This window comes from Aspergillus aculeatinus (genome assembly GCF_003184765.1).
Source record: "Aspergillus aculeatinus CBS 121060 unplaced genomic scaffold BO66scaffold_83, whole genome shotgun sequence".
Taxonomy (NCBI): Eukaryota; Fungi; Ascomycota; class Eurotiomycetes; order Eurotiales; family Aspergillaceae; genus Aspergillus; species Aspergillus aculeatinus.
Window position 1 is genome coordinate 100,380 of NW_020291552.1, and position 26,225 is coordinate 126,604.

At 55.8% G+C, this 26,225-nt stretch overlaps 13 protein-coding genes across 13 annotated transcripts; 6 read left to right on the forward strand and 7 right to left on the reverse strand.

The window, feature by feature from the left end:
* Positions 1–208: 208 nt before the first annotated feature.
* Positions 209–2,313, forward strand: BO66DRAFT_385714 (uncharacterized protein; the record flags this gene model as incomplete). Its single annotated transcript, XM_025646153.1, has 4 exons — positions 209–406; positions 499–1,206; positions 1,265–1,545; positions 1,568–2,313. The coding sequence occupies exons 1-4, from the start codon at positions 228–230 to the stop codon at positions 2,311–2,313; spliced, it is 1,914 nt and encodes a 637-aa protein (XP_025498172.1). The 5' UTR covers positions 209–227.
* Positions 2,314–3,617: 1,304 nt separating this feature from the next.
* BO66DRAFT_424254 (FolC protein) lies at positions 3,618–5,449 on the reverse strand (the record flags this gene model as incomplete). The annotated part of the gene is made up of 6 exons (XM_025650158.1): positions 5,291–5,449; positions 5,095–5,229; positions 4,681–5,022; positions 4,513–4,644; positions 3,933–4,458; positions 3,618–3,856 (listed from the first exon to the last, which is right to left on the reverse strand). The coding sequence occupies exons 1-6, from the start codon at positions 5,315–5,317 to the stop codon at positions 3,618–3,620; spliced, it is 1,401 nt and encodes a 466-aa protein (XP_025498173.1). The 5' UTR covers positions 5,318–5,449.
* Positions 5,450–5,977: 528 nt separating this feature from the next.
* On the reverse strand, positions 5,978–8,814 carry BO66DRAFT_385720 (putative C6 transcription factor; the record flags this gene model as incomplete). Its single annotated transcript, XM_025646154.1, has 7 exons — positions 5,978–6,193; positions 6,245–6,393; positions 6,449–7,733; positions 7,783–7,814; positions 7,879–8,089; positions 8,168–8,648; positions 8,723–8,814. 7 exons carry the CDS (start codon positions 8,812–8,814, stop codon positions 6,098–6,100), a joined length of 2,346 nt encoding a protein of 781 aa, XP_025498174.1. The 3' UTR covers positions 5,978–6,097.
* Positions 8,815–9,655: 841 nt separating this feature from the next.
* BO66DRAFT_396271 (ubiquinone-binding COQ10-like protein) lies at positions 9,656–10,695 on the forward strand. The gene has a single exon (XM_025648429.1). It carries the CDS (start codon positions 9,729–9,731, stop codon positions 10,554–10,556), a length of 828 nt encoding a protein of 275 aa, XP_025498175.1. The 5' UTR covers positions 9,656–9,728; the 3' UTR covers positions 10,557–10,695.
* Positions 10,696–10,790: 95 nt separating this feature from the next.
* sod4 (mitochondrial 37S ribosomal protein mS42) lies at positions 10,791–11,895 on the reverse strand (the record flags this gene model as incomplete). Its single annotated transcript, XM_025644286.1, has 4 exons — positions 10,791–11,327; positions 11,399–11,523; positions 11,598–11,778; positions 11,836–11,895. 4 exons carry the CDS (start codon positions 11,893–11,895, stop codon positions 10,791–10,793), a joined length of 903 nt encoding a protein of 300 aa, XP_025498176.1.
* Positions 11,896–12,234: 339 nt separating this feature from the next.
* On the forward strand, positions 12,235–14,214 carry BO66DRAFT_396273 (uncharacterized protein). Its single transcript, XM_025648430.1, has one exon. The coding sequence runs from the start codon at positions 12,638–12,640 to the stop codon at positions 13,997–13,999; it is 1,362 nt and encodes a 453-aa protein (XP_025498177.1). The 5' UTR covers positions 12,235–12,637; the 3' UTR covers positions 14,000–14,214.
* Positions 14,215–14,278: 64 nt separating this feature from the next.
* Positions 14,279–17,071, reverse strand: BO66DRAFT_336445 (uncharacterized protein; the record flags this gene model as incomplete). The annotated part of the gene is made up of 4 exons (XM_025644283.1): positions 14,279–15,721; positions 15,782–16,129; positions 16,322–16,664; positions 16,722–17,071. 4 exons carry the CDS (start codon positions 17,069–17,071, stop codon positions 14,279–14,281), a joined length of 2,484 nt encoding a protein of 827 aa, XP_025498178.1.
* A 796-nt stretch (positions 17,072–17,867) lies between these two features.
* On the forward strand, positions 17,868–19,427 carry BO66DRAFT_336539 (hemolysin III family protein; the record flags this gene model as incomplete). Its single annotated transcript, XM_025644291.1, has 2 exons — positions 17,868–18,044; positions 18,102–19,427. 2 exons carry the CDS (start codon positions 17,868–17,870, stop codon positions 19,425–19,427), a joined length of 1,503 nt encoding a protein of 500 aa, XP_025498179.1.
* A 494-nt stretch (positions 19,428–19,921) lies between these two features.
* Positions 19,922–20,396, forward strand: BO66DRAFT_243671 (uncharacterized protein). Its single transcript, XM_025642882.1, has one exon. It carries the CDS (start codon positions 19,963–19,965, stop codon positions 20,269–20,271), a length of 309 nt encoding a protein of 102 aa, XP_025498180.1. The 5' UTR covers positions 19,922–19,962; the 3' UTR covers positions 20,272–20,396.
* BO66DRAFT_396278 (A4/G1 family peptidase) lies at positions 20,353–21,632 on the forward strand. The gene has a single exon (XM_025648431.1). The coding sequence runs from the start codon at positions 20,521–20,523 to the stop codon at positions 21,562–21,564; it is 1,044 nt and encodes a 347-aa protein (XP_025498181.1). The 5' UTR covers positions 20,353–20,520; the 3' UTR covers positions 21,565–21,632.
* A 288-nt stretch (positions 21,633–21,920) lies between these two features.
* BO66DRAFT_444136 (uncharacterized protein) lies at positions 21,921–22,664 on the reverse strand (the record flags this gene model as incomplete). Its single annotated transcript, XM_025651568.1, has 1 exon — positions 21,921–22,664. The coding sequence occupies one exon, from the start codon at positions 22,662–22,664 to the stop codon at positions 21,921–21,923; it is 744 nt and encodes a 247-aa protein (XP_025498182.1).
* A 409-nt stretch (positions 22,665–23,073) lies between these two features.
* Positions 23,074–24,811, reverse strand: BO66DRAFT_336531 (general substrate transporter; the record flags this gene model as incomplete). Its single annotated transcript, XM_025644289.1, has 2 exons — positions 23,074–24,214; positions 24,288–24,811. 2 exons carry the CDS (start codon positions 24,809–24,811, stop codon positions 23,074–23,076), a joined length of 1,665 nt encoding a protein of 554 aa, XP_025498183.1.
* Positions 24,812–25,118: 307 nt separating this feature from the next.
* Positions 25,119–26,191, reverse strand: BO66DRAFT_243684 (uncharacterized protein). Its single transcript, XM_025642883.1, has one exon. It carries the CDS (start codon positions 26,156–26,158, stop codon positions 25,385–25,387), a length of 774 nt encoding a protein of 257 aa, XP_025498184.1. The 5' UTR covers positions 26,159–26,191; the 3' UTR covers positions 25,119–25,384.
* Between the last annotated feature and the right edge of the window lie 34 nt (positions 26,192–26,225).

Genomic DNA, 26,225 nt, shown 5'->3' on the forward strand with positions numbered 1-26,225 from the left:
GTGTGATGTGTTGTTGATATCATTGTAAGAATTCGATTCGATTTCACTTCCTTATATACTCTTCAAGTCCTCGTATACAGTTGATGCTTCATAGAAAGGGCGGGAATCCAACCCGCTCCGACCGGACGATCCGTTTCCGCCCGGTCCAATTGATCAGCAAGCTGGGCCGGACTCGGTCGATCCAACTCGACCGGCCGCTCCGTTCCCCGTCCTCCTTACTGGATGACATGATGAACGCCCCCATACCTGCAGTCAAGAGAAGGGCATGTGTGACATGCACCACCGCCAAGGCGAAATGCACGCCGCAGACTGCCAACATGTGCCAGCGATGTGCTCGATTGGGCAAATCATGCACTTACCTAGACCTTCCGCAGACGAAACGGAGGCATAAGGCTGCTGCACCGAGGTAGGCCCCCACTTCCCCCCTCCCCCACCCACACTCCTCACATACATAACTATAGCACTCGCGGGTATTGATTATGAGAATCATGGATGCAGCCGTGTGGAGGTGCTAGAGAAGAAGGTCGAACAGCTGATGTCGCAGCTGGTTGCCTTGACTCAACCGAACGGACACACAACGTCGGACGATACGTCGACTACTACGCCCACCACCACTCACGATGGGGTTCAATCTCGGGATGCGGATGCAGATGCAGATCTGGGTTCGACAGAAATTGCCGCGATGCTAGACGCGGCCAAAGACGCCTCGCACGGCCTCGATCCGCCGACCGGCTCTGCGTTGGCGGGCCAGCCGTCCCTCGTCGAGCGAGGGCTCCTGAGTGCAGCCGAGGCGGAGCGCTTGGTCACGACCTTCCAGCGCGACTTCGTACTCACCTTCCCCTTCGTCGTGCTCGCCCCCGGCGAGACAGCCGCTTGCCTCCGGGCCCGCGAGCCGTTCCTGTTCTTGTGCGTCGTGGCCGCGACCATCGGCAGTGCGCATCCGCTGCGCAAGATCGTTGCCGCGGAGATCATAAAGCACGTCACTTGCAGGGTCGTGGAACACTCCGAGCGAAATCTCGAGTTGCTCCGCGGTCTGTTGGTCCACTGCGCATGGTACTCGTACCCGGCAGAGAAGAACCATCCGCGACTATTGTTGTTGATTCAGTTTTGTGTTTCGATGGTGCATGATCTGGGTCTGCACAGGAAGCCGGCCCTAAGTGCCGATGAGCAGCGGGCGCTGCTCGGTACGTTCTGGGTATCGGTTGGGTGAGATTGTCAGCGCTGGTTGGATGCTCTTCTTTCGGCTGACTCTGTGTTACATCAGTGTTTGTAGCACGCTTGACCGCCCGATTATCATGAAGCATAATAGTCGAACCGAGGAGTGCCTCGCGGGCATAGCATCTGCCGAGCGTTCGTCGGATCGGTGGATTGCGCCGTTCATCCGCCTAGAGTCCTTCTTGGTAACAATGGATGATGTTTACGCTTCGGTACAAGCAAGCGGCGGAAGCATGCTTGTCCAGGTCACGCGCGGCGCTCTACGGCGGCAATTTGATAGCCTGAGCGCGGACATCGAAACGGATCTCTCAAGCTACCCTTCATCGACAGGTGCGTCTTTTATGTCCTCGAGGCAATTCGACGGAATTGACACAGACCCCAACAGCGAATGCGATCCGCATTGAGATCAAACATGCAGAGCTGCGGCTCGAGGAACTATCTCTCCGGGAGGACCTGTGGACCGCCGAGCCCGCGAGCGCAGTCCGGACGACGATGTTGATGGACCTCATCCAGCGAAGCAAGGAGCTCATCCGCACGGTCAGCCACCTCCCCGTGTCGGAGATCACCCAGGTGAACATCACAACAACTGCCCATGTATGCGCCGCCGTGGGCTACGTGCCCACCGCCGTCTTCACCCTTCTCCGGCTCATCACTACTACTAATACCACCGACGGAGGCCCCATAAACAGCGGCTCCGCCATAGAAACCCAGGTGCAGGCCGCCGTCGACGCAGCCGACTATCCCAATCTCATCACCGAGCTCGCCAACGCGCTGGACACGCAGTTCGAGGGCATGTCGACGGCAGCCAAGGAGGCGGACGTCACGGGCAGCCTGTGTTTGAAAATGCGGCTGCTCGCCCGGTGCTACCCCTACCAGATCCGGGCTGTTGTGGGCAGTGCGACTGTGCCCTCTAACCAACCCGCAGTCTCGAGGCAGGATCCATCGATGATGGCGGTTGACGCCACCAATGAGGCTACCATGCCACCACCACCCCAGATCTGGCCGTCGGTCTACGGCGACGACAACTTGGAGGATATCTTCCCCGTCGATGACATTCAGTGGGATTCTCTGTTGAGCAATTTTACGGGGTTCGGCTGAGGGCTAGCCGAGCCGGATATGGGATTTCTTTTGTGGGAGGGGGGAGGGGGGTTATGTGCTTGGGGCCATTGATATTCAGTGATTTCCTTTATTAACGAGGGAGCTTGACTTCTCTGTGGATACACTACACCTGCTCAGTTCTATATGCATAAGCACAAAGCCTACGTGGATCGATACATATTGTAGGAGATTACGAGATCCCCGGTCGTGGGTGGGAACGGGTGGAACGGGCGGACGGATCCTCCGGCGCGGTTGACCGGGTGGAATGCAGTGAAGTTGGTTGGCAGTCTGCAAAGATCGGGGATGGATTTCTAATTAGCACTGTGGAGATTATGCATCCACTTCACTGCTCGTAAGTCTAGACGATGGCACGCAGTGTGTTCCTGAACCTCGTAGAAATAGTTAGGAAATTCAAATATCTTTGCTGAATTTCGGTCGACGATACTCCCCGCTGCGGGCTCAATCACCAAAGTTCGGTGTCAAGTCGCACCTGCAGTGTGAGTGAGCATGGTAAGGGCACGTGCTTAGGTGGGGATAGTAAATATTCCGCAATGTACATGCGACAGAGTAGGGGAGGGTTTAGATTTCGAATTACAAAGAGCCTAGGTGTTAATGTACCGTGGAGATTCGGCATGCTATTTACAGGGTAAAGTCATGTGTGTAGGCCGATTTCACCATTATGAAAGCAAGCAATGGGATTGTGGAAGACTCTATAGTTATTCTGTGCGAGCTAGCTAAGGCTATTGACATCGAAACCTGAGAAGAGTCCCATGAAACTTCTTCCAGGGCCGGTCGTTACGAAGAAGGCAAAAGGTGGGATCCAGCAACGCCCTTACCACATTACTTACTAGCTAATCTGAGCAGGACATTCAACTGCCTCCTAAGGGAGTCCCCCGAGCTTTTTTTCCATGACAGGCGTCAAGAGCGTGAGACCCCTCCCACCGCATGCTGCACTGCCCGCTCTGGACTCCAAGAAGCGAACCCAGCTAAGCTGGGGAGCGAAGCGCCAGGATGGTAGTTTGGAGGGGTTGCTAAGAACCTGGGGAATCGCGTTTGAAGAAACAGGGGGAGGATTGCGGCGGACCGCCAGCCGATTATCCCAAGAATTCTTGTAGGGTCAGTGGCCGAAACGAGAATGTTGTCAAGCGATAGACCTGGGTGCCATAGTACTGTGATTATACAATTTCTAGCATAGCAAAGAGCAAAAATAACTACTAATCACTTATCCGAAAGATAACACCACTCACTCGTACTACTGCCCAGTTAATACTCCACAGCTGTCTCCAACATACGTGGCACTTCGTCTATAAGTGACAGCACCCCCCCCCCCCAACCAGATGGAAGCTACCCGTAACCAAAATCTCAGCCCCTGGCTCCTTCGAAGCTCCATTGTGAATCTCTTTGACATAGTCAACGGCATCTTCAATCGAGGGCAGCCACGCCACCTCCGAGTCAGGATCTAGTTCTTTCCAGACTGTCGCTAACTTCTTCTGTAGGATCAGTCCCTGAAGTGCATCAGGATTGACATTGTGGTTAATCAACTCTTTTTAAAAACCATGCTTATTAGCGTCGTTTCTTGCAAAGTCCTGCCTGCCCAACGGGAGAGCTCATTCACATACCAAGATTGCAAGACTGGTCTGTGTACGTGTTATTCGCACAGAAAACCGCGTATTGAAAGACAACACCAAGCTTGGTGTATATGATACGATGAACAGTTCTGAGTAGCGCGATAGGGTCCCTCGATGAATGCTGCTGGTTGAAGATTAGCACCCGCGGCAGGTTTCTGGTCCCTGATACCCGTCCAAACCAAGAGCAGGCGACTTCAAGGCTCTCGTGGGTGTGAGCACCGTCCAGATACCAGTGCTGCTGACCCGTGACCAAGGTCTGGCATCTCCCTTTCCAATCCAGGTTCTCAAGCCCTTGTCCAAACAAAGCAGGAAGTCTGTCGGACTCGCAGCAATCATCGGCGGCGGCAACCCCGAGCCTTGTGAGCACGGTTTCCGCCAACCTAATAGCGAGAGAAGCATTTTGCCTCTGAAAGTGCTCTGCAGGCTTGATGTCAAGGCCGTGGACCGCAGCGAGTACTTCAACAATGTTAAGATGGGTTCCCCTTTCGATGGCCCGATCCTGCAGCGCATCCATCGCCTATGGGACCTGAGGTACCGTGAAGGCCGGACAGCCCTTCTTGAAAATTCCTACTTTATGCCACGCGATCTGATCGATCGTATTCCCGAGCGCATTGACATGGTCGATTCCGAGGAAGCTGATCCCCGTAACCGCGGGGTTCGCGAGAACATTGGTGGAATCCCATTGCCCCCCAACTCCGACTTCCTAGATCGCCGTGTCCACTGCCTCTTGCATGAAAACGTGGAATGACATCAAGGTGAGAAATCGAGCGTATGAAGGCTTCGCAGGGGTGTCACCAGGCCCGCCCCGCAGTGTTGCTGCTGCTGCTGCTGCGGTAAGCTCCAGAGCATTGCAGACCTCAAAGAAGTACTTTGCAAACTTCGCTTCCGACAGGAGCTCGGAGTTGATACGAATTCGCTCGCGCACAGTGATTAAATGGGGAGAGGTGAACAGCCCAACCTTACGGGGCGTTCCATATGACATGCGATATTGCTGGAGGATCGAATTGACATAAGCGCAGGTGGTTCCTTTTCCTTTTGTGCCAGCAACATGAACGATGTTGAGTCGGTCCAGATCGCTGATCTCTGAGATTGAGCATTGCATCGCATCATATCAGACAATGATTTCAGGAGCTTGGAGTCAGAAGCAGCCTACCGAGTAGTCCAGACATTCGATCCACGTTCGCATTCGATCCAAGAACGAGCTGTTCGAATAAGGACTCGATCGCGGTCGTCGTTTCCGTAGGTCCTTGAAACCTGTCTGCGTCAAGTTTAACTTTTGAATCGCTTCCTGGTTTGATTGTTAGCTGGAAACGGCCAAGGTGGCCATTTGTCGCTGGAATTGAACGCACAATGTAACTCGGTGCTGTTTCCGCCATCTTTGTACAACTAGCATTCTAACAGCCATACATATTTACCCCATGCACGGGAGGCAGCAACGGGCCCTTTATATCGGCACAGGCTCAACAATGAAAGTCCCAGTTCCCGTGAGCTGGATGTGGTGTAAAACCTTATTCTCTTTCATCGGCTAGTTATTGAGAAGAAAGTCAATAATCTGGAACAACATTGACCCCCACAGGGTACAGAGTCGACTGAAGAGATTAGAGATTATGAAGGAGGTAGCGAGCAATTGCCGCCGAACAGCACTGTAGCGGGATGGGACGAAACCGTGCGAGCTTTTTGAGACAACTTGTTTGTCATTCAGAAATAGTAGCGGTGTGCATTAGCAGGGCATTCATCTTCTGTGAAAGTGTAGGATGTTTCAGAACGCTGGGTTAGTCTCGTATGGTCAGTGAGAACAACTCTTGTGGCCGGGCTCACTACCCAACGGATCGAGTGCAGCAAACGAGGAATCTAGAGACTGCATGTCTCACCACCTGCCAAGAGGCTGTTAGCTCTGTCTCTCCACCCGTACACGACCTTACGCCAATGGCAAGTCTAGCTCGAAATCATCGAACTACAAGGATACTAGCGTTGAACTGTGAAGCTGCCGCTGACAGTTCGATAGAAGGGCTACCCTTCGTCCTCAAAGAAATTGAGTCATGCATTGTTGGCTTGCGGTTGCCTTCTCGCAATAGGACTTATTATATCACTTCGTCTCAAGTTATCTGAGTCATAATCAGGCTTGTAGTTGCCCCTTCGCAGTGGTATGTAGCTGGCTAATTTCCTTGAAGCGTATCGTTGAAATCCAGTTGGGTCCATGTACTACCTGGATTCGGTCTCTCGACGCCCTGTATCTGTAGATCCCACAGGTGCTACGCCGATTAGTACTATACATCGATCACTCTCCAAAAGAATAAACTCACCCAATCCATGTTCGTAGGCATATCCAGCATATCGCCGATGACGTCCAGAGAAGCATAGCCCGGAGTTACACCGTCCATCGGCTGGAAGTCCAGCGCATCTAGCGAGTTTGCACCCTCCAATTGCCAGCTTCCGTATGCCGGGGGATAAGCTAGTTTTTTCCGTCAGAGCAATTTTCAGAATCCAGGAGCTCCTGGCGTACTCACCTGAGATGCTTGGCTGCTGCTGCTGCTGCTGCTGTTGCTGCTGATCCTTCTGCCCCGAACGCTGCTGCTTCACCCAACGAAGCATGATCGTCATTGCGGCATACCCCAGCTGCGCATCTGCTGACCGTCGACGCATCTTATCGAATATCTCATGCGACATCTCCAACGCCGACAACAGCTCCTCCTGACCCCGAACCACCACCGCGAGATCATCATTCGTGCCTCCACCGAGCGGTGGCGTCCCTGTGCGCTGATGTGACAATTCCAGACAAATGATCATGGCTGCAAGCAGATAGTCTGCATATTGCAGCGCGTTGGGGAACAGTCTATCCCGGTATAACAGCCCCCCTGGCTGCGTTTCGTGGTGAATATCTGCTTGGTGGCGAAGAATATCCTTCGAGGAACTCATGCACACCCACCGCGAGTAGGCATAGCGGAGGTTGTTGTGGTCTTCGCCCAGATACCTCCGGTGCAACACACACCGCGCCTTCAAGTACAGTAGCTCCAAAGTGTATCGCCGGAAGATGAGGTCGGAGGGATCCGCAATGCACTGGTTGACAGGACGCATCTTGAAAGAGTAAGGCACCTGATCGTGTGCTTCGTCAAGTTGACGGTCGAGAGCCTGGGTCACCTCGTAGGTAACGGGCTCGCGCGAATATGCTAGATCTGAGATTTTGCCGAATATAGTCATGATGCGTGCCTTGGCACGGGTGTAGGACACTAACGTGAAGATTTTATCAGGGCGGGAAGGGGGTAGTTCCTCGGTGCTCTCATCGAAGTCCTCGTCGGATATGTTACGGGGTAATTCCACGTCATGTTGCCAGTCTTGGATTGTTCTGGGGACGCCAACCTGGAAACTGATTAAAGTGTCCAGTTGTCGAAGAATGGTCCAGACGCGTCGACGCATTTCACCGTCAAAGGCCGACATGTCGGGAAAGTGCTTGGGGTCTCGATGGTAGCCTGCTCGGATGGCCAGGCGGATTGTGATACCGAGAAGAAAGGAAACCCCGACTTGTGCGTCGTCACTCCGGAGGAACTCGCTCATAGTGTAGAGAAACAGTGCCTCAACTTTGTACCTGGCAGGCGCGGTATAATTCGACTGAACAAGACATTGTGCTGTGAGCTTGCGGAACGAATCCTGAGCCTCAGCAGGGTCCTGAGGTGATAGGGGCGTCGGATCGCCACTTCGCTGATTGAAGGCAAGCGCCATTGCGATGCAGGCAGATAATAGAGCTAGCCATGGCAAGGAGACTTCATGCGGGCGGTCCCAGAACTTATTGTACTGCTGCTGTCAGTTGCGACAGCAAGCAGAACTTTGCCTCCCGAGTACTTACCTCTTTTTGAAACGTTGGAATGTGCGTGATGCCTAGGAACCAAGTATTAGCAGGGCTTTTTACTGCTCTGGATATAGTGAAAGAACAAAAACCCACCAATCACAGGCTCTTTGCTATTAAGCCACTGCGCCACCAGGCGATCAGTCACCGGCCGCGGCGGTATTTGTGCCAGCAGCTCCTCCTTTCTGAGGGGTTTGTGCAGTCCTAACAGCAAAGTTGGTGCAGTCACGCTCTTTTCATCCTGCTGAGCAAGCTCATCGTCCGAGTGTACATCTTGTTCGCGCAAATACTCCCTCACTTCGCTGATCTACCCAAAAATTAGTTGGGTCTACTCAAAGAGGCAGGAACAAGGCAACAGGTTATAGTTAGAATTCAAGTAACATACCTCCTCCAGTACAGCTCTCCAGTGAGCCCCATCAACGTACCTCGTTCCAGCTTCTTGGGCCACCAGCTTCCCCGGTGGGTCAGACGGCGATTCCTCCGGTGTCAGAGGATGGGGCCTTGACGCCAGCCCCACCCCTGATCTGCGTTGACTCTCATCAGTCCCAGTATCATCCGTATGGATCCAGGTCGAGTTCGCGAAGGGTGCTTCTCCTGCGTTGGTCGATTCCAGAGCGGCGAAGTTCACCTCTTCTTGCCCGGTTCCCGCGCCATCCCCATTTGTCTCTGTGGGCTGCTCCAGCATCTTTTGCTGCGTTAGTGATAAGATCAGGTTCTCTAGGTGTTGCAACCGATCCTGGACATGTGTGGGACTCGCGCGCCCTTGCGAGGTCTTGCCTCGTGGTCCGCGGCCGACAAAGGTGCAGGAGTTGGCCTCGCCACGCTTCCTGCAGTTGGTGCAGGGGTGGACGCGGCAGCATTTCAATCTGTGGAAGGCATTAGTGACTTCTCATGAGATTACAGAGTCTGAAAGAACAGATGTGGATGCCATCTTTGGGACACTTGCTTGCGCGCTCTACATGCTGTACAAGATAGTTGAACACGGGTGCGTTTGGTTTCTCGGACGGGGAGAGCGTCATGTAGGTCTGTCATTTTGAGCGGCGGTACCTTTGCAGGCAGTGTTTATAATGAATTAAAGCAAAGTATGTCTTTCGAGTTTAAGGCGTTCTGTGTGACATGTAGACATCTTCCGGTAGGATGATGATGAGGTGAGCTTGTGATGGCGAAGTGGGTGGCTTGCGCTCTTACCATCGATAACTAACCCGGGGTTTATCTCCGCAATAAGTCCGATATACTCGTATGCTCGTTCTATACATGGTTTGCCCACGCCACAAAAGCTTGGGTGGAAAAGTAGACTCATCACTACGGTAAATGTTTCCTTCGTAGTTCTATACATGGGATAATTGAAGGGAGCCTAAAAATGAGGGGACCTCTCTTATTAATTCTGCCTATAAAGGCTACCACCCTGCTTGAGAGGTCTCTCGATATATTTTGTTGCTGAGGTAGTGGCAATGATTCTGAAGGAGAACCTAAAGCCCTTGGGTACTCATGTATGTACTCTTTTGATTAAAGCTCTTGTGAGAGGATAGAAAGATGCCGTAAATAGATCACCAAGATAGGCATTGATGAGCAGCAGTGAGAGCAGAATATAGATTTGGGGTGAGACGTAAGCTGGTGCTGAGTTGTCATCCGGAAGACATACAGAGATCAACCATGTTAAGATAAATAACTCGCCCATCTAGCATGAGAAGAGACGCAAAGAATGAAAGTCAGCTCAATGGGAGGGTTCCATTCAAATTTACAGTAGCTGAATGACTAGACTATATCTGCAGTAGCAACGATAAACCGCGGAACAAAATCCGCCTCGGAAGCGGACCAAACGGGCAAATTGTAGTTACAACACCCCAGAAAAAAAGCCCCGATGCGCCGCGACCCATCCTCAACTTTCTCACCCATCGCGCCATAGTCCATAATCAATTAATCCCACCAACCTCCAGAACAACAAGATGCGCATATCACTCCTAACCACCACGCGGCACCTCAAGCCCACCCCTCGCCGGTTACTAATCCGGGGCACCCAACAACCACTATCAACATTGACCACACATCCTCTCCGTACCACCGCAACGACGACTACACAACCCAGCAGCAGCAGCAGCAGCAGCACCCTCACAACCCAGCCCCAACCCTCCCACCCCACAAACCAACACCAACGTCGAACCTTTCTCTCCTCCTTCCTCCCGGGCAGCGGCTCCAATGGCTCCGATAACGATTCCTCCTCTCGCACCCGCCGCCTAACCGCCACCCGCACCCTCCCCTACTCGCCCGCCCCTCTCTTCGAAGTCATCTCCGACGTGCAGTCCTACTCGTCCTTCCTCCCCTTTCTCACCGCCAGCACCGTCACCCACCGCGACCCCACAACGCAATACCCGACGCGCGCCTTCCTGACGGTGGGCTACGGTCCGCTCAGCGAGACCTTCACCTCGAAGGTGGATTGTGATCCCCAACGGCTGACGGTCACGGCACAGAGTGGGGCGCGGTTTGGCGTGGCGAAGAAGGATGGGCAGGCTGTGAGTTCCGGAGGAGGAGGTGGTGGGTTTGGGTTCCCCGGGGCGGAGGAAGGCATCTTCGAGTATTTGAGTACCAAGTGGGAGTTGGCGGATGTCACTGCGGAGATGGGTGGAGGGAAGAGCATGACCAGGGTGCATTTGGAGATTGGGTTCGAGTTCAAGAATCAGTGGCATGCTACCATGATGAGTGCGGTTGAGGGCCAAATGGCTGGGGTCATGATAGAGGCGTTCGAGAAGAGGATTGGGGAGGTGGTTGGGCGGTGATACTGTTTTGATACCAGAATATCGTGACGGTACTAGACACATATGGAGGAGAGGGGGTTCGTGCTCATCATGAGATATAATCAAGGGAGACTCTTTTGTCTATATTCCAAGGGAAAATGCTTGTACTTGATTAGACCATAAATGCCAAAGAAAAAAGAAAAGAAAAGAAAAGAAAGAGAACCCATGTGTATAATACAATTTATCAAACCATCATCCGGATTGGGTGAAAAGAAACTACGACATCATGCCCAGACTGCGCCCCCAGGCGGTGTTGGGGTTGCGCGCCCCCCGGTTGACGCTGATCTTGTTGTAGTTGTCAGCCACCACCTCCCAGTTGATCCGGTCCCACCACCGCTCCAGGTACTCCTCCTTGCCGGCGATACCGTAATCCATCATCCACACGTGCTCCCAGGTGTTGACACACAAGATAGGCTGTACATCGATGGCTCCAGGAGCCATGCTCTTCTGGTTGGGCGCGTGGGCGCCCATCGCGCCGGCGTACTGGTTGCCCAACGGGGTGTCGGGCGTATGGGTGGCCATGTCAACGGCTTGGCGGCGCGAGTGCGCGGCAGGGTAAGGAGAGCCGGCGTTGTACGTGCAGAAAACGTGCATCATCCCCTCGCGCTCCAGGTTCTTGGCCAGCCAGACGAAACCGGGACCGAACATCGCGTTGGCCGTGGCCAGGAAATCGAGCTTCAGTGACTCGACCGACGAGCACGTTTCTGTGATGTCTTTCTCGAGCTTCTCGGGCATCTCGGTTTTGCGGGGGGACTGTTTGTTATGCAATTAGGCTTTGTGCTTTTTTGTGCTAAGGACGGATTCGCTCAAGGTCTGGGTCGTACCAGGCAGTTGAAGAAGAAGTGGTTGTTGTGAGCCATTGAGGCATAGTTGAAGACGGAGGCCATCTCCGGACGCCGGGAGTACTTGACCAGCAGTTCTCCGGGCTTCGCGTCGGCATCGATGGTGTCTATTGATCCAGATATTTATTAGAGTCCGAGCGTGTTTCACGGGCCGAGCAAGGTCCGCGGAGCTGGCACTCACCCTGCGTCAACAGGTTCAGCTTGTCAACAAGGAGGGTTTGGTATTGCGTCCAGGAGAAGTCGAACGCCTCTGGTGACATGAACTCCGCGATACCGTTGCCCTGGTATTGATCTCCGTAGGCGAGGGTGGGCACACGGTGAATTGCACGGCTCTGGATGCGTGGGAGCGCGGAGACGGGCTTCTGTCCGCACTGTTAGTGAAGGCGCCCAATCAGCCGGAAAGACAGAAAAGAGCTCACCGCAGTGAGGGAGGAGGCTGCACGCAGCGCAGACTGCGGCCGGAGGAGTCGGTTCAGCATGATGATCTGGGGGTGGAGTAATAAGTTAAGGGAGGTCGTGCTTGACACAAGCAGCAGCAATTCCAAACCGCAGAATTTCCTCCGCTCGACAGATTGAGAGATTACCTTTTTCGGCTTAGACCAAATGAGGTAAGCAGGCGCCAACATCGGCCAATCAGCGGACCGCGATTTACTTCTGCATCAAACCGCCCAGCTTGAAACAACAACATTCAAATAGACAAGTACACACTGCCTACGCGCCGGGCTTTCTGGTAATCTGCAACAGTCAATCAGACTTCTCATCCAGTCCGAGCCCAAAGACCCCGTTCTGGCGCCTAGACTTCTCTTCATTATTAGCCCGTCGGCCATGGGCCCCACGTTTCGTCGCTATTCTGGGACTCGGCGCCTGCTACCTACCGTCCTGGATCCTTAGATCCTGATAGTACGATGCGTGCAGAAAGGTTTGGGCAGCATGTTGCGAGGAACGGGGAGGGAGATCTTCTTCAGGACTTGCTTCTTCCTGCAAGACAATTCGAAGCGCTCTTTGTCTGGTACTGGCTCGTCTCGTCCTTTCTTCCACTCTCAAACCCATTGTCTTAGACACTTTCTTTCATTGAAGCACAACACTCTTTGACTCACCATCCGACCCTTGCCCAGCCAATATACCAGCAATAATCCTCATACGCTCCTTTCTTGACTCTTCTCTCATTTCATCCTCTTGCAAGAAAGTTCTACCAGGTCCTCTCTCGTGCCAACCATCACGATGATCACGTACCAGGGCAACTCGTCCCGACTACTACTATTATTCGGGTTGCTCGCTTCAACGATATCGCCAACGCAGGCCGTTGGCATCCTGCTGCCACGAAGCAGCGACACCTGTCCCAGCGACTACACACAATGCTCGAGCAGCGGTCTTCCTAGCACCTTCTGCTGCCCCAGCAGCTCCACCTGCATCAGTCTCGACGACGGCAGCTCCGCCATCTGCTGCCCAGCCGGGCAGAGCTGCGACTATATCGAGCCCATCACCTGCGACGTGCAGCTGCAGAACGCGACCTCCCACCCCAAGAACAGCGTGCACACCACCCGCCTCGATGATAGCCTGGCCAAATGTGGCTCGAAATGCTGTCCCTTCGGCTACACCTGCACGGGGGACTCGCTCTGCAGCATGGACACATCCAGCGCATCCACCGCAGCAGCATCCAGCGCTACCTCCTCAACCACCTCGTCAACCACATCCTCCTCCTCCTCATCCTCCCTCGCAACCGCCATCTCCGCCACAGACCCCCGCGTCTCCACCTCCTCAGCCGCAGACAACACCAGCACCAACACCACCACCAGCGCAACAGCAACACAGCTCAAATGCCCACAATACCCCACAGCAGCCGTCCTGGCCGGCTTCTTCCCCGGCGCCCTCCTCGGCGTAACGGCCACCCTCCTCTCCCTCCTCCTGTACCGCCACCACCGGCGCAAGAACCTGCCCCCGTCCGCCAAGATCGCCCAATTCACCCACCGCTCCTCCAAGGGCACCCTCATCGGGATCTCCTCGCCCATGCCCTCAGAGGAGACAGCCTACCGCACCGACTTCCTCCTCCGACGGACGCAGTCGCGGGCCTCGAAGGCCACAACCACCGGCTCCCGGTCGCGGTCGCGGTCCCGATCCCGCTCCATGATCCAGAAGACCGGCGGCCGGGTCCGGAGTCTGTTCAACCCCCACAATCCCGTGTACCAGCGGGAGGGCACCACCGCGAGGGGGGCGGGCGGTGGTGCCGGCGTCGAGACGGCGCTGGTGCCCGAGAGAGGCGGAGGGAGCCGAGTCCCCGTGCCGGTGCCGCCGCTGCCGCTCAACATCAACGGGAACCTCGTGGTGAAGCAGACCCAGCAGGACGGGAAAGGCGGCGTGGCGACCTACAGCTCGCCGCCGGTGATCCCGGCGTTGCCCCGGACGGAGAGTATTCGGGTGTATACGCCGCCGGGCGTGTTTGCGACCACAGGGGTCCTGAAGCCGGACGCGTATCCGACGAATCCCAGGGCCATGGAGGCGTTTTCGGAGGACCCGGAGGGCTCGGGTAGTGGTGGTGGTGGGTTGAGTAGAGGGAATTCGAGGTTGGGGTCGCAGCGGAGGTAGATGTTTTCATGGTTGTATGTTTGAGTGTATGTATGTATACTGTTGATTTTGTGATGGTATTTGAGTATAGCGTTTGTCTTTTTTCATGTTTGGGGTTTGGGGTTTGGCCTGCCTTCGGACGGGTATGCGTTGTTGCATGGTTATGCCTCTTGCATGACTTAATCTTAATAATCCTGGTTGTATATTCTTAGCGAAGTCTTGCTTCTATGTTGGTACGTTTTGCTCAAAATGGAAAAAAAATGACTGAATAAAACTATATACTGTACAAATTTGAGTAATTCAGGTAGCCTTCCTGGCCTTCCGCAGGGCTATGGCCTTTTTGACCTCCTTTAGCAAGCCGACAATGAGGGGAACGCCAATGGGGCCCAATAGAGGCAGATACACGGCCACCTTGTGCTCATCCGGGAAGTACATTTGGCCGACCATGCTCTTCTCGAAGAAGCTGCGCTCCGCTTCCGTCTCGGCGATTCGTGCATCCGCTAGCGCGGCCTGGAATCGTCCCCGTCGGAGATGCTCACAGGTCGAGGTCAGATGCGAGAGGGTCGTCGCCACGGAGGCAGCCACGGTAGCAGGGATGGGGATGGAGGGAAGTGACTCGGTGAGACGGGCGAGGGAGCCCATGGTAGAGGATGCAGAGAGGAGCAGACTCGCGGCCCGAATGCGGGTGAGTGTCTGCAGTCGGAAAGGCAGCGCAGCCGGGGTGGAAGGGGCGCCGAGAAGAGTGAGGAGTTGGTGGGAAAAGGTCAGAAACGGGGCCTGAAGCGCATCGCCCGATAAATGCTGAAGCTGGGTGCCGTTCGCGGGGTTGAGAAGGACCACACCACCCCATTGAGGCACGACCCAGCTCGTCGCCAGACTGTCCTTGACCACCAAGGGGGATTGCGCTGCGTCAGGCACATAGAGAATAAAATTGATGGTGGGGCCTGGGCCGATGCTGGGGCTGAGAGGCCATTCGGCCGCGTTGATGAACGCGCTGAGGTCTTCGGGCTTTAGGGTCCAAACTCCGTGGCTTTCGTCGTATTCGGGTGCCGGAGCTGTGGGTGCGAAAGTCGCGTATAGCTGAACTTGGGTGTCGACGGTAAAATTGCTGATTGGAGAGAAGGTCTGCAGCAATGGGGTTATGTAGTCGTGGACAGCGGCCTGAATGTCCCACGAGGAGGGCTCTGTGCCGGGAGTGAACAAGGAAAAGGCGAGGTGATAGGTATCGGCGTATTTCATCGAGCGTCGGAGGCGCTTGGCAATACTGTCCGCGAGCTGAGGAGAGACCGAGGAAAGCATAGTCGAGGACGGCTGACTGGTGGCTGCCGCACTTGATGCATGGCTGTTCGACAGGATTTGCGCAATGATAGCCTTCTCTTCTGTGAATAGCTGCTGAAGTTCACCCGCAATGTAAGCGGACAACGGTGGGTTGGATGATGAAAGGGGCGGTATTTGGTTTGGTGAGTAAAAGACGTCGAGCTGGGTGGTGTCGTGCTGGAGTTCGGACTTGGGGTTGATTAGGTCGTCTTGTGGTAAGAGGCGCACTGTCAAGGCCGTGTCTGCCGGTTCATTCAGTGGCTCGTCAACATTATCGTTCGATAGCTTCAGCCGCAGATGATGTGCGGAGAATTCATTTAAGTCATCGAGGGTATGTTGTGTCGTCCGGAGCAAGTGCTGGGCCTCTGCGTCAGGTAGGTGAGGCGTCTCGACTCGGATTTCAAGCGGGAAAACAGGACGACATGTCTAGATTTGAAGAGACACCAGTCAGCCAGGTATGCACCTCAACGGCCAGGAATTACATACCTTTCCATCGGCCCAATCAATCATTTCCGGGATAGGCAAGGAAGCTCGATAGATCGATGTGGTCTTCCACCAGATCGGGAATCCCAGAAAAATAATCACCGCCCAGAAGGCTGCAATGACCTTGAATCGCGTCCGGATAGCCTCTGGCTTCTCCGGGGGCGGCGGACGCGGCGAGGGGGTGCTGACGGTCATGGTATAATCGGGGTGGGGATCGGTCTGTGATGACGACAGGTCTTCATTCTTGGCGATCATGACCAGGACATGCTTTGACGAGGGCGACGTAGCCTGGTACAGGACCAGATGGGAGAGAGTGGGAGGGGAGTTGGAGTTGTTGGAGTTGATTGCAAGCTGGAGTTGCGGAGAGGCGGGAGGAAGGCGGAGAGGAGGCCACCAGTTGGCGGCGGTCACAAGGAAGACAATGTAACACGTCCACCACGAAACGCATGGCTACATACTAGGAGACCTTGTTTGGTTGAAATCAAATCATATTGGGTATCTATCCAATGCGCCAATCCATGCAAGAAACTACAAGACAATAACCCCACCGCTAATACTCCTTTTCGAAGATCTTCTGAATGGGCTTGGCGGCCTGCCAGGGGTTAGCAACATCGTCCGAAACTCACTAGGACAGAGACTTACGTCGATAAAGCGCTCCAAATCCTGGTCCAGACTGGCCAGATCCTCCTTGCGTTTGTTGTTTTCCGCAATCAAGGCCTGTTTCCGCTTCAGAAGCTCTTGTCGCGCCTGCTCCAGCTTCTCCCGTTCGGCATGTTCGTGGTTGATGCGAGCGATCATGAGATCGTGTTCGTCCGATTCACGATGCTCGGGGTGCAACGCTAGGAATTCTTCGAGCGGGATCAATGGAAGGGCAAGGTATTTGTGACTGCGACAGTGAGGTCAGCATTCGGCGAGTTCTTTTGGTGGCTACGCCGGGACATACTCATAAGACTCGCACGCAGCGATTTCCCCCGTCAGGTGCCGTTGTTCGTAGTAGAGATTCTGAAGTTGCAGGTGTAAACGGTCGATTTCCTGGCGGGCCTCTGCGGTCGCCTGCTTCGTCTCTCGGACGCGTAGAATAGCATCGCGGTTGAGCCCACGAAGGCGAGCCAGAAGAGCGAACAGCTGCTTCTGTTCCTTGGACGCAGCCAGGGCGCGTTCTTCGGAGTCAGAGTAGGAGTCAGCCGACGGGTCGAGCACGGCGAGCAATTGCATGCATTGGTCGCGGGTTTCGGCGCTCAAATTGAGCACCGGCAGCAGGGACGGGTTGACGACAATGTCCCGAATGGCCATGGTGAGGGAATTGCTGTGCGTCAGGTGAAAGGAACAGCTGGCTGCCACTGCAAAAGCGAAGTACGGTGGGTGGTTCGTTGAAGGGTGGCTGGTGGCGAGAGCGATAAGAATGACCCAACGTGGAGGCAAGCCGGGCGCTGATGGGCTGAAGTTGAAGACTGACAGCAGGAAGGCGGCGAATAGAAGAACCAATCCTTGGGTGAACAAGGATACGGAGTAGTTCTTAGCAGTTCAGCCTTAAAAAGTGGACATTTGCCAAGTAAGAGAACCAAGTACTTGAGTAGTAATTGAAGGGTTGGCGGGGAGGGGAAAAAGAGAGCAAGTTCTTATTGATGGGGTTAATATTGTTCGGGTTCCCCTCTTTAACTCAACTTACTTCTTCTGCTTCTTCTTCTTCTTCCCCTTCTCCTCCTCTCCTCTTCTCTTTCTCTCCTCTGATCGTTTCCCTAAATACCTAATTCCCTCTCCTCCTAAGAGGTGTCTCTCCTTTTCTTTTAGGGTCATTATCATTACTTTTCTGTTTTTCTCTTTCCCTTTTCCTCCTCTCCACTCAACTCACCTAGGCGCTTGTCCCTTGCAGCCACCCGAATTTCTCTAGTTTGTCCAACTTGCAGCTGTATGTTCTGCTTCGGTCGTCCCGCCGATTCCCGATCGTCCCGATCTCCACCCCCAACCTTGGTCTTTTCCCTCACTGACTTTTCCCCTTGTTATTTCTTTGTTCCCTCCAGGATATGCGATTCGATCTTCTCAACTAGCTACGGATCTAATTGACGGTCGGAACGGTATACGCAACACCATGGCTTGTTCTGCGCAATCCATGACCATCGAGTCGTATCCCGAGGCAAACACATCCGCTTATTCCACAACCCCCTCCGAGGAGACCAGCTTACTCCGCGACCGTCGGCGCCGTCACTCGTTCCACACGGCTCGGAAGCTGTCCTTAGATTATGACGCAGATGCGGTGTTCCTGAGAGTATGCACTCGCCAGAATCCTCTTCTGGTGTATGGGATTTTATCTGACGGGGTCTAGGTTGAACTTTTCCTGACGGAGCTGGAGCGACGAATGCTGTGGATTGAGCAGTATGGCAAATCTCACATGGACCAGATCGATGCCAGCCTTCGTCGCGGCTACGCCACCCTGGAGGCCGTGCGGGACTCGTGCTCTCACGCTTCCGGAGAGCTCATGGGCAGCGGCAAGAAGCGCGCCAAGATCCTGGTGGACACCTTGGAGGACCGTTATAAGGATGCTCTCGCCACAAAGGAAACATTAGAACAGAAAGCCCAAGCCGGTGTCCGCCTCATGGAATCTTTTCTCGTCGAGCTGGAGTCTCGTGCTCACGCCGGGTGGGACCGCGGGCTAGACGGCGCGTTGGATGGGGCGTGGAAGGCGATGGACTCGAGCTTGGTGCATGCCCGGGAGGTGGTCGACGAGGGCATGGAGCGAGCGCGTCGGGCCAAGGAGGCAATGAAGGAGAACATTGACCGGGCGATCCTGCTGGCCCAGGAAAAGCGGTTGATCGGCTATGCGGACCTCCCGCAGCCGTGGCGGGTGAACCCCCACATTCTTGAGGGATACCGGTTCACGCACTCGAAGGTGGAGTGCTTGGCCTCCATGTTCACCTTCTCCAACGAACTTGTCAACATCTGGTCGCATCTGATCGGGTTGTTCATCGTGCTCTCTGTGGCTTTCTACTTCTACCCGCTGAACCCCAATTTCCACCTGAGCACCAAGACGGATGTGCTGGTGGCCGCAGTCTTCTTTTTCGCGGCGTGCAAGTGCCTGGTATGCAGCACCCTGTGGCACACGATGAACAGCATTGCCAGCCAGACACTGATGGAGCGGTTCGCGTGCGTGGACTATACGGGTATCTCGATGCTGGTCGCGGCCTCGATTGTGACGACCGAGTACACCGCCTTCTACTGCGAGCCAGTTTCGCGGTGGATCTACATCCTGCTGACGATGTCTCTGGGTATCGGCGGAGTGATCCTGCCGTGGCACCCCACCTTCAACCGGGCGGACATGGCGTGGGCACGAGTGGCTTTCTATGTGTCGCTGGCTCTGACCGGATTCGCCCCGCTGGCGCAGCTGACCTACACCCGGGGCTTCTTCTGGTGTCTGTACTTCTATGCGCCGGTGGTGAAGAGTGTCATGGTGTATTTCGTGGGGGCGTGTGTGTATGCGTCTCAGGTGCCGGAGCGGTGGCGGCCCGGACTGTTCGACTATGTGGGCGGCAGCCACAACATCTGGCACCTTGCTGTGCTAGGCGGGATTCTGTTCCATTACCTGGCGATGCAGGATCTGTTTGCGGGAGCGTTCAAGCGGGCGCAGGGGGAGTGCCCGAACATGGTGAATTAGAGGACGATAGAGGTGTATAGACTTGCAGGTTAGTTTCTTGACTTCTTGTACATATTGGAGTTGTGGATATACAAAAAGTCTAGCCGGCTTAGATTGTTGAGATGGTGCTATTTTTAAACTATTTCAATATATGATCGTGGAGGAAAGAGTTGAGTAAAGTAGATCAACAGATAATGCACTGTAGACTAGACAGTTGCGGAGAGGTACCGAGACAGTCCTGATGACAATGGACGATCATTATATCCGGAGATTGACGCTGGTGGTGGCATCATGCTTGAGGCGACACCCCTCAATCTATCTGTTGGAAATGTCTCGGCCGTGGATTTCCTGATTGGGATGTTGAAATATGCTTAAGTCTGGATGTCTCGACTAACCCTTTGGGCCACTACGTGAAGTCTAGACTGCCCCTTTGCCCTTGCCACGGTGAACAACATGAATATATGGAGGAGGCATGGATTTGTGGACGACGAGACTTCATCGTCGTGGGGCTCTCCTGAGCCTCCACTATGGTAATGAACAGATTCAGTAGCTCCTTATGGCCCTCAGAAGTGGACTGCCTATCACCCGGATAGAGTACGAAGCATCGTACAGTACAGCATTTTCTCACCACCACCAACAACAACAACCCTCACCACCTCCCAAACCTCAGGTCCAACCCACCCCCCCTATCCAAAAACCCCCTCCGACGCAAAAGCCAAGACCCCACTCCCACTCCCTCCCCATCCCCGAAATGAAGGTGATCGAGTCCCAAACGCCCGACGGGGCAGCGCCACTCCACCCGGGGCCACTAACGGGTTTCATGCGGAATCCGGGCGCAATCAATCCCAAACCGAGCCCTAAGTGACTGGACTCAGGCAATGGACATATAACCTGCAGGGTCTGCACGCCCGCACCAGCGCCATGTATTTCTGGCCTTCATCAACCAAGATCTGTGATCTGAGGTGCTACGTACCTTTCCCTTCCTTTTCATTAGAGCTGTGCTCGTTTCCGTTCTCTATCTAGACTGCTCCACCTCTTGGGGGCATATATACATTCTTTAACTTCTTTTTTTGCTATCTTCATTTGACATTACCTGAAGCCATCAATACCGACAATGAAGCTCACCACCTCCCTGGCAGTCAGCGCTCTTCTGGCCGCAAGCACCGCTCTAGCCGCGCCCCACGAGGCCCGCCAGCAGCGCCGCCAATTCGGCAGCGGCGTCCCCGGCGGCGACGGCGCAGCAGTGAACGGCTTCACCAGCGGCGGCCGAAACCAAGGCCAGGGGCAGGGGCAGGGGCAGTGGCAGCCCTCGGTCAACTGGGGCGCGGCATCTGCTCCCAGCGCGAGCGCCAGCGCCAGCACCGACTGCAACAGCAACAGCAGCCAACAACAACAACCGACCCAAACCGCCGCCCCAACGAGCTACTCCTACTCGACGGCGCCCACCACCACCGCGAGCGTGGACCACGGCGCCAGCACCAGCACGGCGACCAACTACCAGATCAACGAGAACTGGGCGGGCGCGGTGCTGGAATCGGCGCCGGCGTCGAGCGCGACGTACACGTACGTGGCGGCGACGTTCACGCTGCCGGCGGTGACGCCGACGGCGGCGGCCAGCAGCGCGGACACGCAGGCGGTGTCGTTCTGGGTGGGGATCGACGGGGCGACGGCGGGCAACTCGATCTGGCAGACGGGGGTGGACATCTACGTGGACAGCCGGAACGAGACCTCGTTCGCGGCGTGGTACGAGTGGTACCCGGCCAACTCGGTGGACGTGGAGATGGACTTCGCGATCGGGGATGTGGTGTTCGCCTCGGTCGAGGCGACGAGCAGCACGGCGGGCACGGCGGTGATCGAGAACCGGACCACCGGCAAGAAGCTGACGATGCACGCGACGGCGCCGAGTGACAGTGCCAAGCTCGAGGGGCAGAATGCCGAGTGGATCGTCGAGGACCTGGCGGTGGATGGGGACGGGTTGACGCTCGTGGGCTTTGAGGATGCCGTGTTCACGGGCTGTGTGGCCAGGACGGCGGATGGGGAGAGCTATGGTCTTGCGGATGGGGCGGCGCTGTATGCCGTTCAGGATACCTATAGCTCGAGTGTGCAGGCGGTGCCGGAGATTGTGAGTGGTGAGAAGCTGGTGGTTAGGTATCAGTGATTAAGCAGAGGTTGTGGTGGGGAAAGGGAGAGCAAGGGTGCAGAGGTGTGTTGGATAGCGGTGGTTGTGTATATTGAAGTAACTGTTGATGGTCCTGAAAATAGTTATCCGATGTTATATTGAAGCTATACCGCATGCACTCCATCATTAAGTTAGTAGTTCGGCCTGAGATTGATCAGTCATATATTAAAGAGGCATGCTTGCTTGCCTGATATACAAACGCATCCCTCATGCTCAACTCGGACTCACCATGCATCACAAATCAACCCAACCAACACCAAACCATCCCATTACCCATTGTCCCCCCCTGAGCCCCCAAACCCATACCTATACCCATACCCAATAACCCCACTCAATCAATCATATAAATCCCCCCACCCCCTCTCCCTCTCCCTCTCCCTCCCCCTCCCCCGCGCCGACTCCCAAACCACCACCGCCCTCGGCGCCGCAATCTGCACCATCTCCTCAGATCCTCTGCCTAACCCACCACCACTTCCCCGGCTACTCCCACTACTCCCACTACTACTACTCCTCCCGGAATCCGACATCAACGACGGCACCGGCGACATCGTCCGCGACGACATCCCCAGACTCCTAGGCGAGTACGGCGGCGGCGGCGTGTCGCGCGTCGCGGTCGAGGTGTTCCCGTAGCTGCTGGTGCTGGGGAAGGAGAGCGTCGACGAGGTGTCGCTGTCGTTGGGGTCTGGGTCGAAGAGCCCGGTGGCCGTGTGGTAGTATGGTGGGTAGAGGGGGGCGGGGGGGGGGGGTGGTGGGTAGGGATTTGTGGTTCCTGTTGCTTCGGGTGCGGGTGCGGGGGACGATGTGGTTGCTGCACCGGATTTCTCGTTCCAGGAGGTTGAGGTCGAGGATGATGATGACGAGGATGGGCGAGGGTGCAGGGCGAGGGTCTTTTCGGTTGGGGTGTGTGGATGGGGGGTGTAGGCGGGGAGGGGTGGTGTGGGTGGGAGGTAGCCTTCGTTGGTATTGCGGTAGTGGTTCGACGATGGAGATGAGGCTGAAGTTAAAGATGGAGGTGGACGATTAGGATCTGGGCTTGGGATGCAGCAGAGCCAGCTGGTGATGGCGCTGAGGGGGGACATTGATGGTGATTCCAGCAGGTGGTGGTGGTGGTGGGCTATCGCGTTATCGGTGGGTATGATGATAAGTGCTAACTTATCGATAGAGAGGGAGAGGAGGACAGTATATGGGGAATCGGGGGGTGAGATTGAGTAAGTTGGACAGGTATAAAATCGACCGAGTTGAACAGATCACAACAAGTAAACGTAAACAATGGAGGTATGTACTAAGTAGGAGTAGTAACTCAGTCCACGGTGTCACCTTGACTGCAGTGGTTGATGGAAGACAGACAGTCAAATCAAGAAGTCAAAAGGCTGGCTGACACAGCCTCAGCCTCAAATCCCAGGCATCCAGATTCCCCATACTGCTGATTGGTCTGTGTCCCCGCAGTTCCGTCCCACTTCCAGCCTTGCCAGTTGGCAGCGCTAACACCTACGCTAAGCTACTAGGTAAGCAACCACCCCCGGAATCCTCCCCCTCATACGCATCCACTTCATACTGCCCAAACTGCCGCGTCGGCACTTCTCGGGCAAACATGACGTCCAATTCCTCATAGGTCCGTCCCTTGGTCTCCGGCAGCCGGAAGTAACTCCACAGAAACGTCAAGAAAGCCGTCCCAAACCAGAAGAACCCCGTGTATCCCCGCCAATTCCAGGCCGTGGGGTTCACCATCGACGGCTCCAGCCCATTGGCCACCACGCACGCAACGTAATAAGAATTCCGGGCCAGGACCACCGTCTTCGACCGCAGCCGCGTGGACGAGACCTCGGGCGGGATCACCCACGCGATCGGGCCCACCGTCATCGAGAAGGTGAAAATCCAGACGATGCAGAGGACGGACTGGGTCCAGAGCGCCGCCGCCGCCGGGTTGCTGCTGGTCGTTGCCGGCGTCAGGCATCCGATCACCAGAAGATAGACGCTCATCAGCCCCATGCCGCCCACATACATCGTGCGCCGTCCGAAGAAATGCATGGCGAGGCCCGACACCGTCGTGCCCACGAAGGCCAGCCCCGCGCCGCCGAGGCCGAGCTTGTACGACTCGTCGTCGCTCATGCCCGCCTGCTCGAAGAAGTAGGTCGGCGAGTACGCAAAGACCAGCCCGGTGAACACCTGGCCGGCCAGCGCCATGCAGGCGATCTCCGTGCGCCGGGCGTTGGGCATGCGGAAGCAGTCCAGGTAGGACCCTTCCTTGATCTCGTTTTCCAAGTGGTTGGTGTACACCATCATCGCAACGGTCTGGTGAGCAGTTTCGGGGTCGGGGTCGGCCAGGAGGCGGTCGACGATCTGCACGGCGGCATCATACTGGCCCCGCCGGACGTGCCACCACGGGGATTCGGGCATGAAGCAGCCGCAGACGAACAACGGGACCGGCCACACCCACTGCAGGGCAAAGGGGATGCGATACGACCATTGGCTGTGGATATCGATCAGCCCCTGCAGCACGCCGGCGCTGATCAGCTGGCCGATGACGAACGCCACGTTCACGAAGGCCGTCAGATACGGCCGCAGCACCATCGGACACAGCTCCGAACTGTACGCCGGCCCAAGGGTCGCAAAGATGCCCCACGGGAGTCTACCGCAGAATGATCAGCTCGGCCGAATCACATAGCCCCATTGCAAGAAGCCAAAGGTGAGAAATCACCTACCCACAGAGAATCTGCCCCGCCACTTGCACTCCGGCGGTGTCGCCGAAAAACGGAATGAAGATGAAAGCCCCCATCAGCACCTGGGCCAGCAGAAAGACCCGCTTGAAGCCCCACCGCTCGATCAGATAGCCATTGATCAGTGCGCCGATCATACACCCCAGATTCCCTGCCGCTCCAAGGGCTGACTGCCAAGATCCGGCGACCTGATATCCCTTGCCGGGGTGTTCCTCGCCGAACTGCGTCCGGAAGGCCGGGTAGCCGAAGAAACTGGTGATGAGGATGGTGTCGTAGCCCTCCATGACGATGGCGATGGAGGGGACGAGCGACCACACGACGGCCCACGGGAAGAGCTTCAGTGCCTGCGTGACGGACATCGCGTGCTCCCTGGCGTTTGCGGCCTTGGCGGCCTCCACCGAGCATTGCCATGGTTTGTCAGTTTCGGTGTCCTCACAGGGGGTTTTCAAGCCGGTGGTGACTGTGCTCTCCGAGTGGGAGAGGCCCAGTTGGGTTTTGGGGTTGGACATTTCCTTGGTGTGTGGTGGGAGTAGAATGGGGGTGTGCAGCATCAAATATCATAAAGTTTGAGAGGGTATGGAAGCGGTCGAGTCCATCTTCCCCCCTGCAGGGGAATAATGCCTCAATGATTTACCCGCCACGCAGGTGATAAGGGCTAAGACATATCACGCATGTCTTTTGTGGTAGTCTGTCAGTGACAAGGGTCCGAAGCGGTGGGAGTAGCCAGTCTGAGGCTGACGATCTATTCAGTGCCCCCGCATTCTTAGCTGGGTGATGCACCCCCTTCAACATTCTTGTAGGTAAAACCTCAAGGTTGTCTGAAGGCCGTCGACTGGGCCTAGACAAGCTCGGCGTTCCCTATGCCTCTGGGTAGAGCGGTCTAGCCTTGAGCTGGCGGGCTATTCGGAGGATGAAGATGCAGATATACCGCGCAGTGTATGCAGCCGTGCAACCAGCAAATAGAAGCTCCAAAGTCACCGAGACGTTCCTCCTTTCTCGGGTTCCCACATTCTCATATCTCACATCTAAACAGATAAGCCCAACCCTACCGACCGACCATGAACGCGCCCTCCACAACGCACTCAACCTCCCACCCCACCCCTACCCCCATCCCCAAGAAACCAATTAATCGCCTGCACCTCCGACCTAACCCTCACCCCAATCCACCACAAATCCACACTCCCCAACAGCTCCAACCACCGCCGCAGCACCACCAACGCCGCAACCTCCTTGCAGACCAACCTCTCAAAAAACGCCGGCTCCAACCGGCCCATCCAGCCGGTATACGCCCCGAAGCTCCGAATGCCCCTGGGCAGGTGCAGCAGCCCACTCAGCATCCGCACCGGCTCATAATACACATTATCGGCGGGGGTGCTGCCCGCATGGATGCCGCAGAGATCCGCCAGCCCGGGATCGAGCCCCCACCCTGCCGCCACCACCTTTTCAGAAACATTGCTCTCGTCCACGTCAAACACCCCGCGATACTGCGCCGCGGACGCCATGAACACCTCCCACCACATACTCCCCCGCTGCCAGGGCACGGTGGCCTCCAGCAGCCGCCGCAGCCCCACCTGCAGGGTGAGCCAGGTCAGCGCGGTGGCGGTGTGTTTCGGGGATGTGGCGAAAACAAAGGAGCCGTGCGGGTCGTAGCGGTCGAGTTCGAAGGAGCGCACCGTTAGGAGCAGGCACGCCCCGAAAAGGCCGTCCATGTTGTGCGGGCCGATGGTGGCCAGTTGCTGTAAGTACTGCGTGATGGCTTGTTGCCAGTGGTAGGTTTCGGTCAGGGCGTAGGGGCGGTGTTTGGTGGGGGTCGTGTAGCGGAGGTGGGAGGTTGCGAAGGCGATGATCGCGTGCATGAGGTAGGGGGACTGTTGATACCCATTGTTTAGCGGTGGGGGGTGGGTTTGGTTAGTCTCGGGGGAG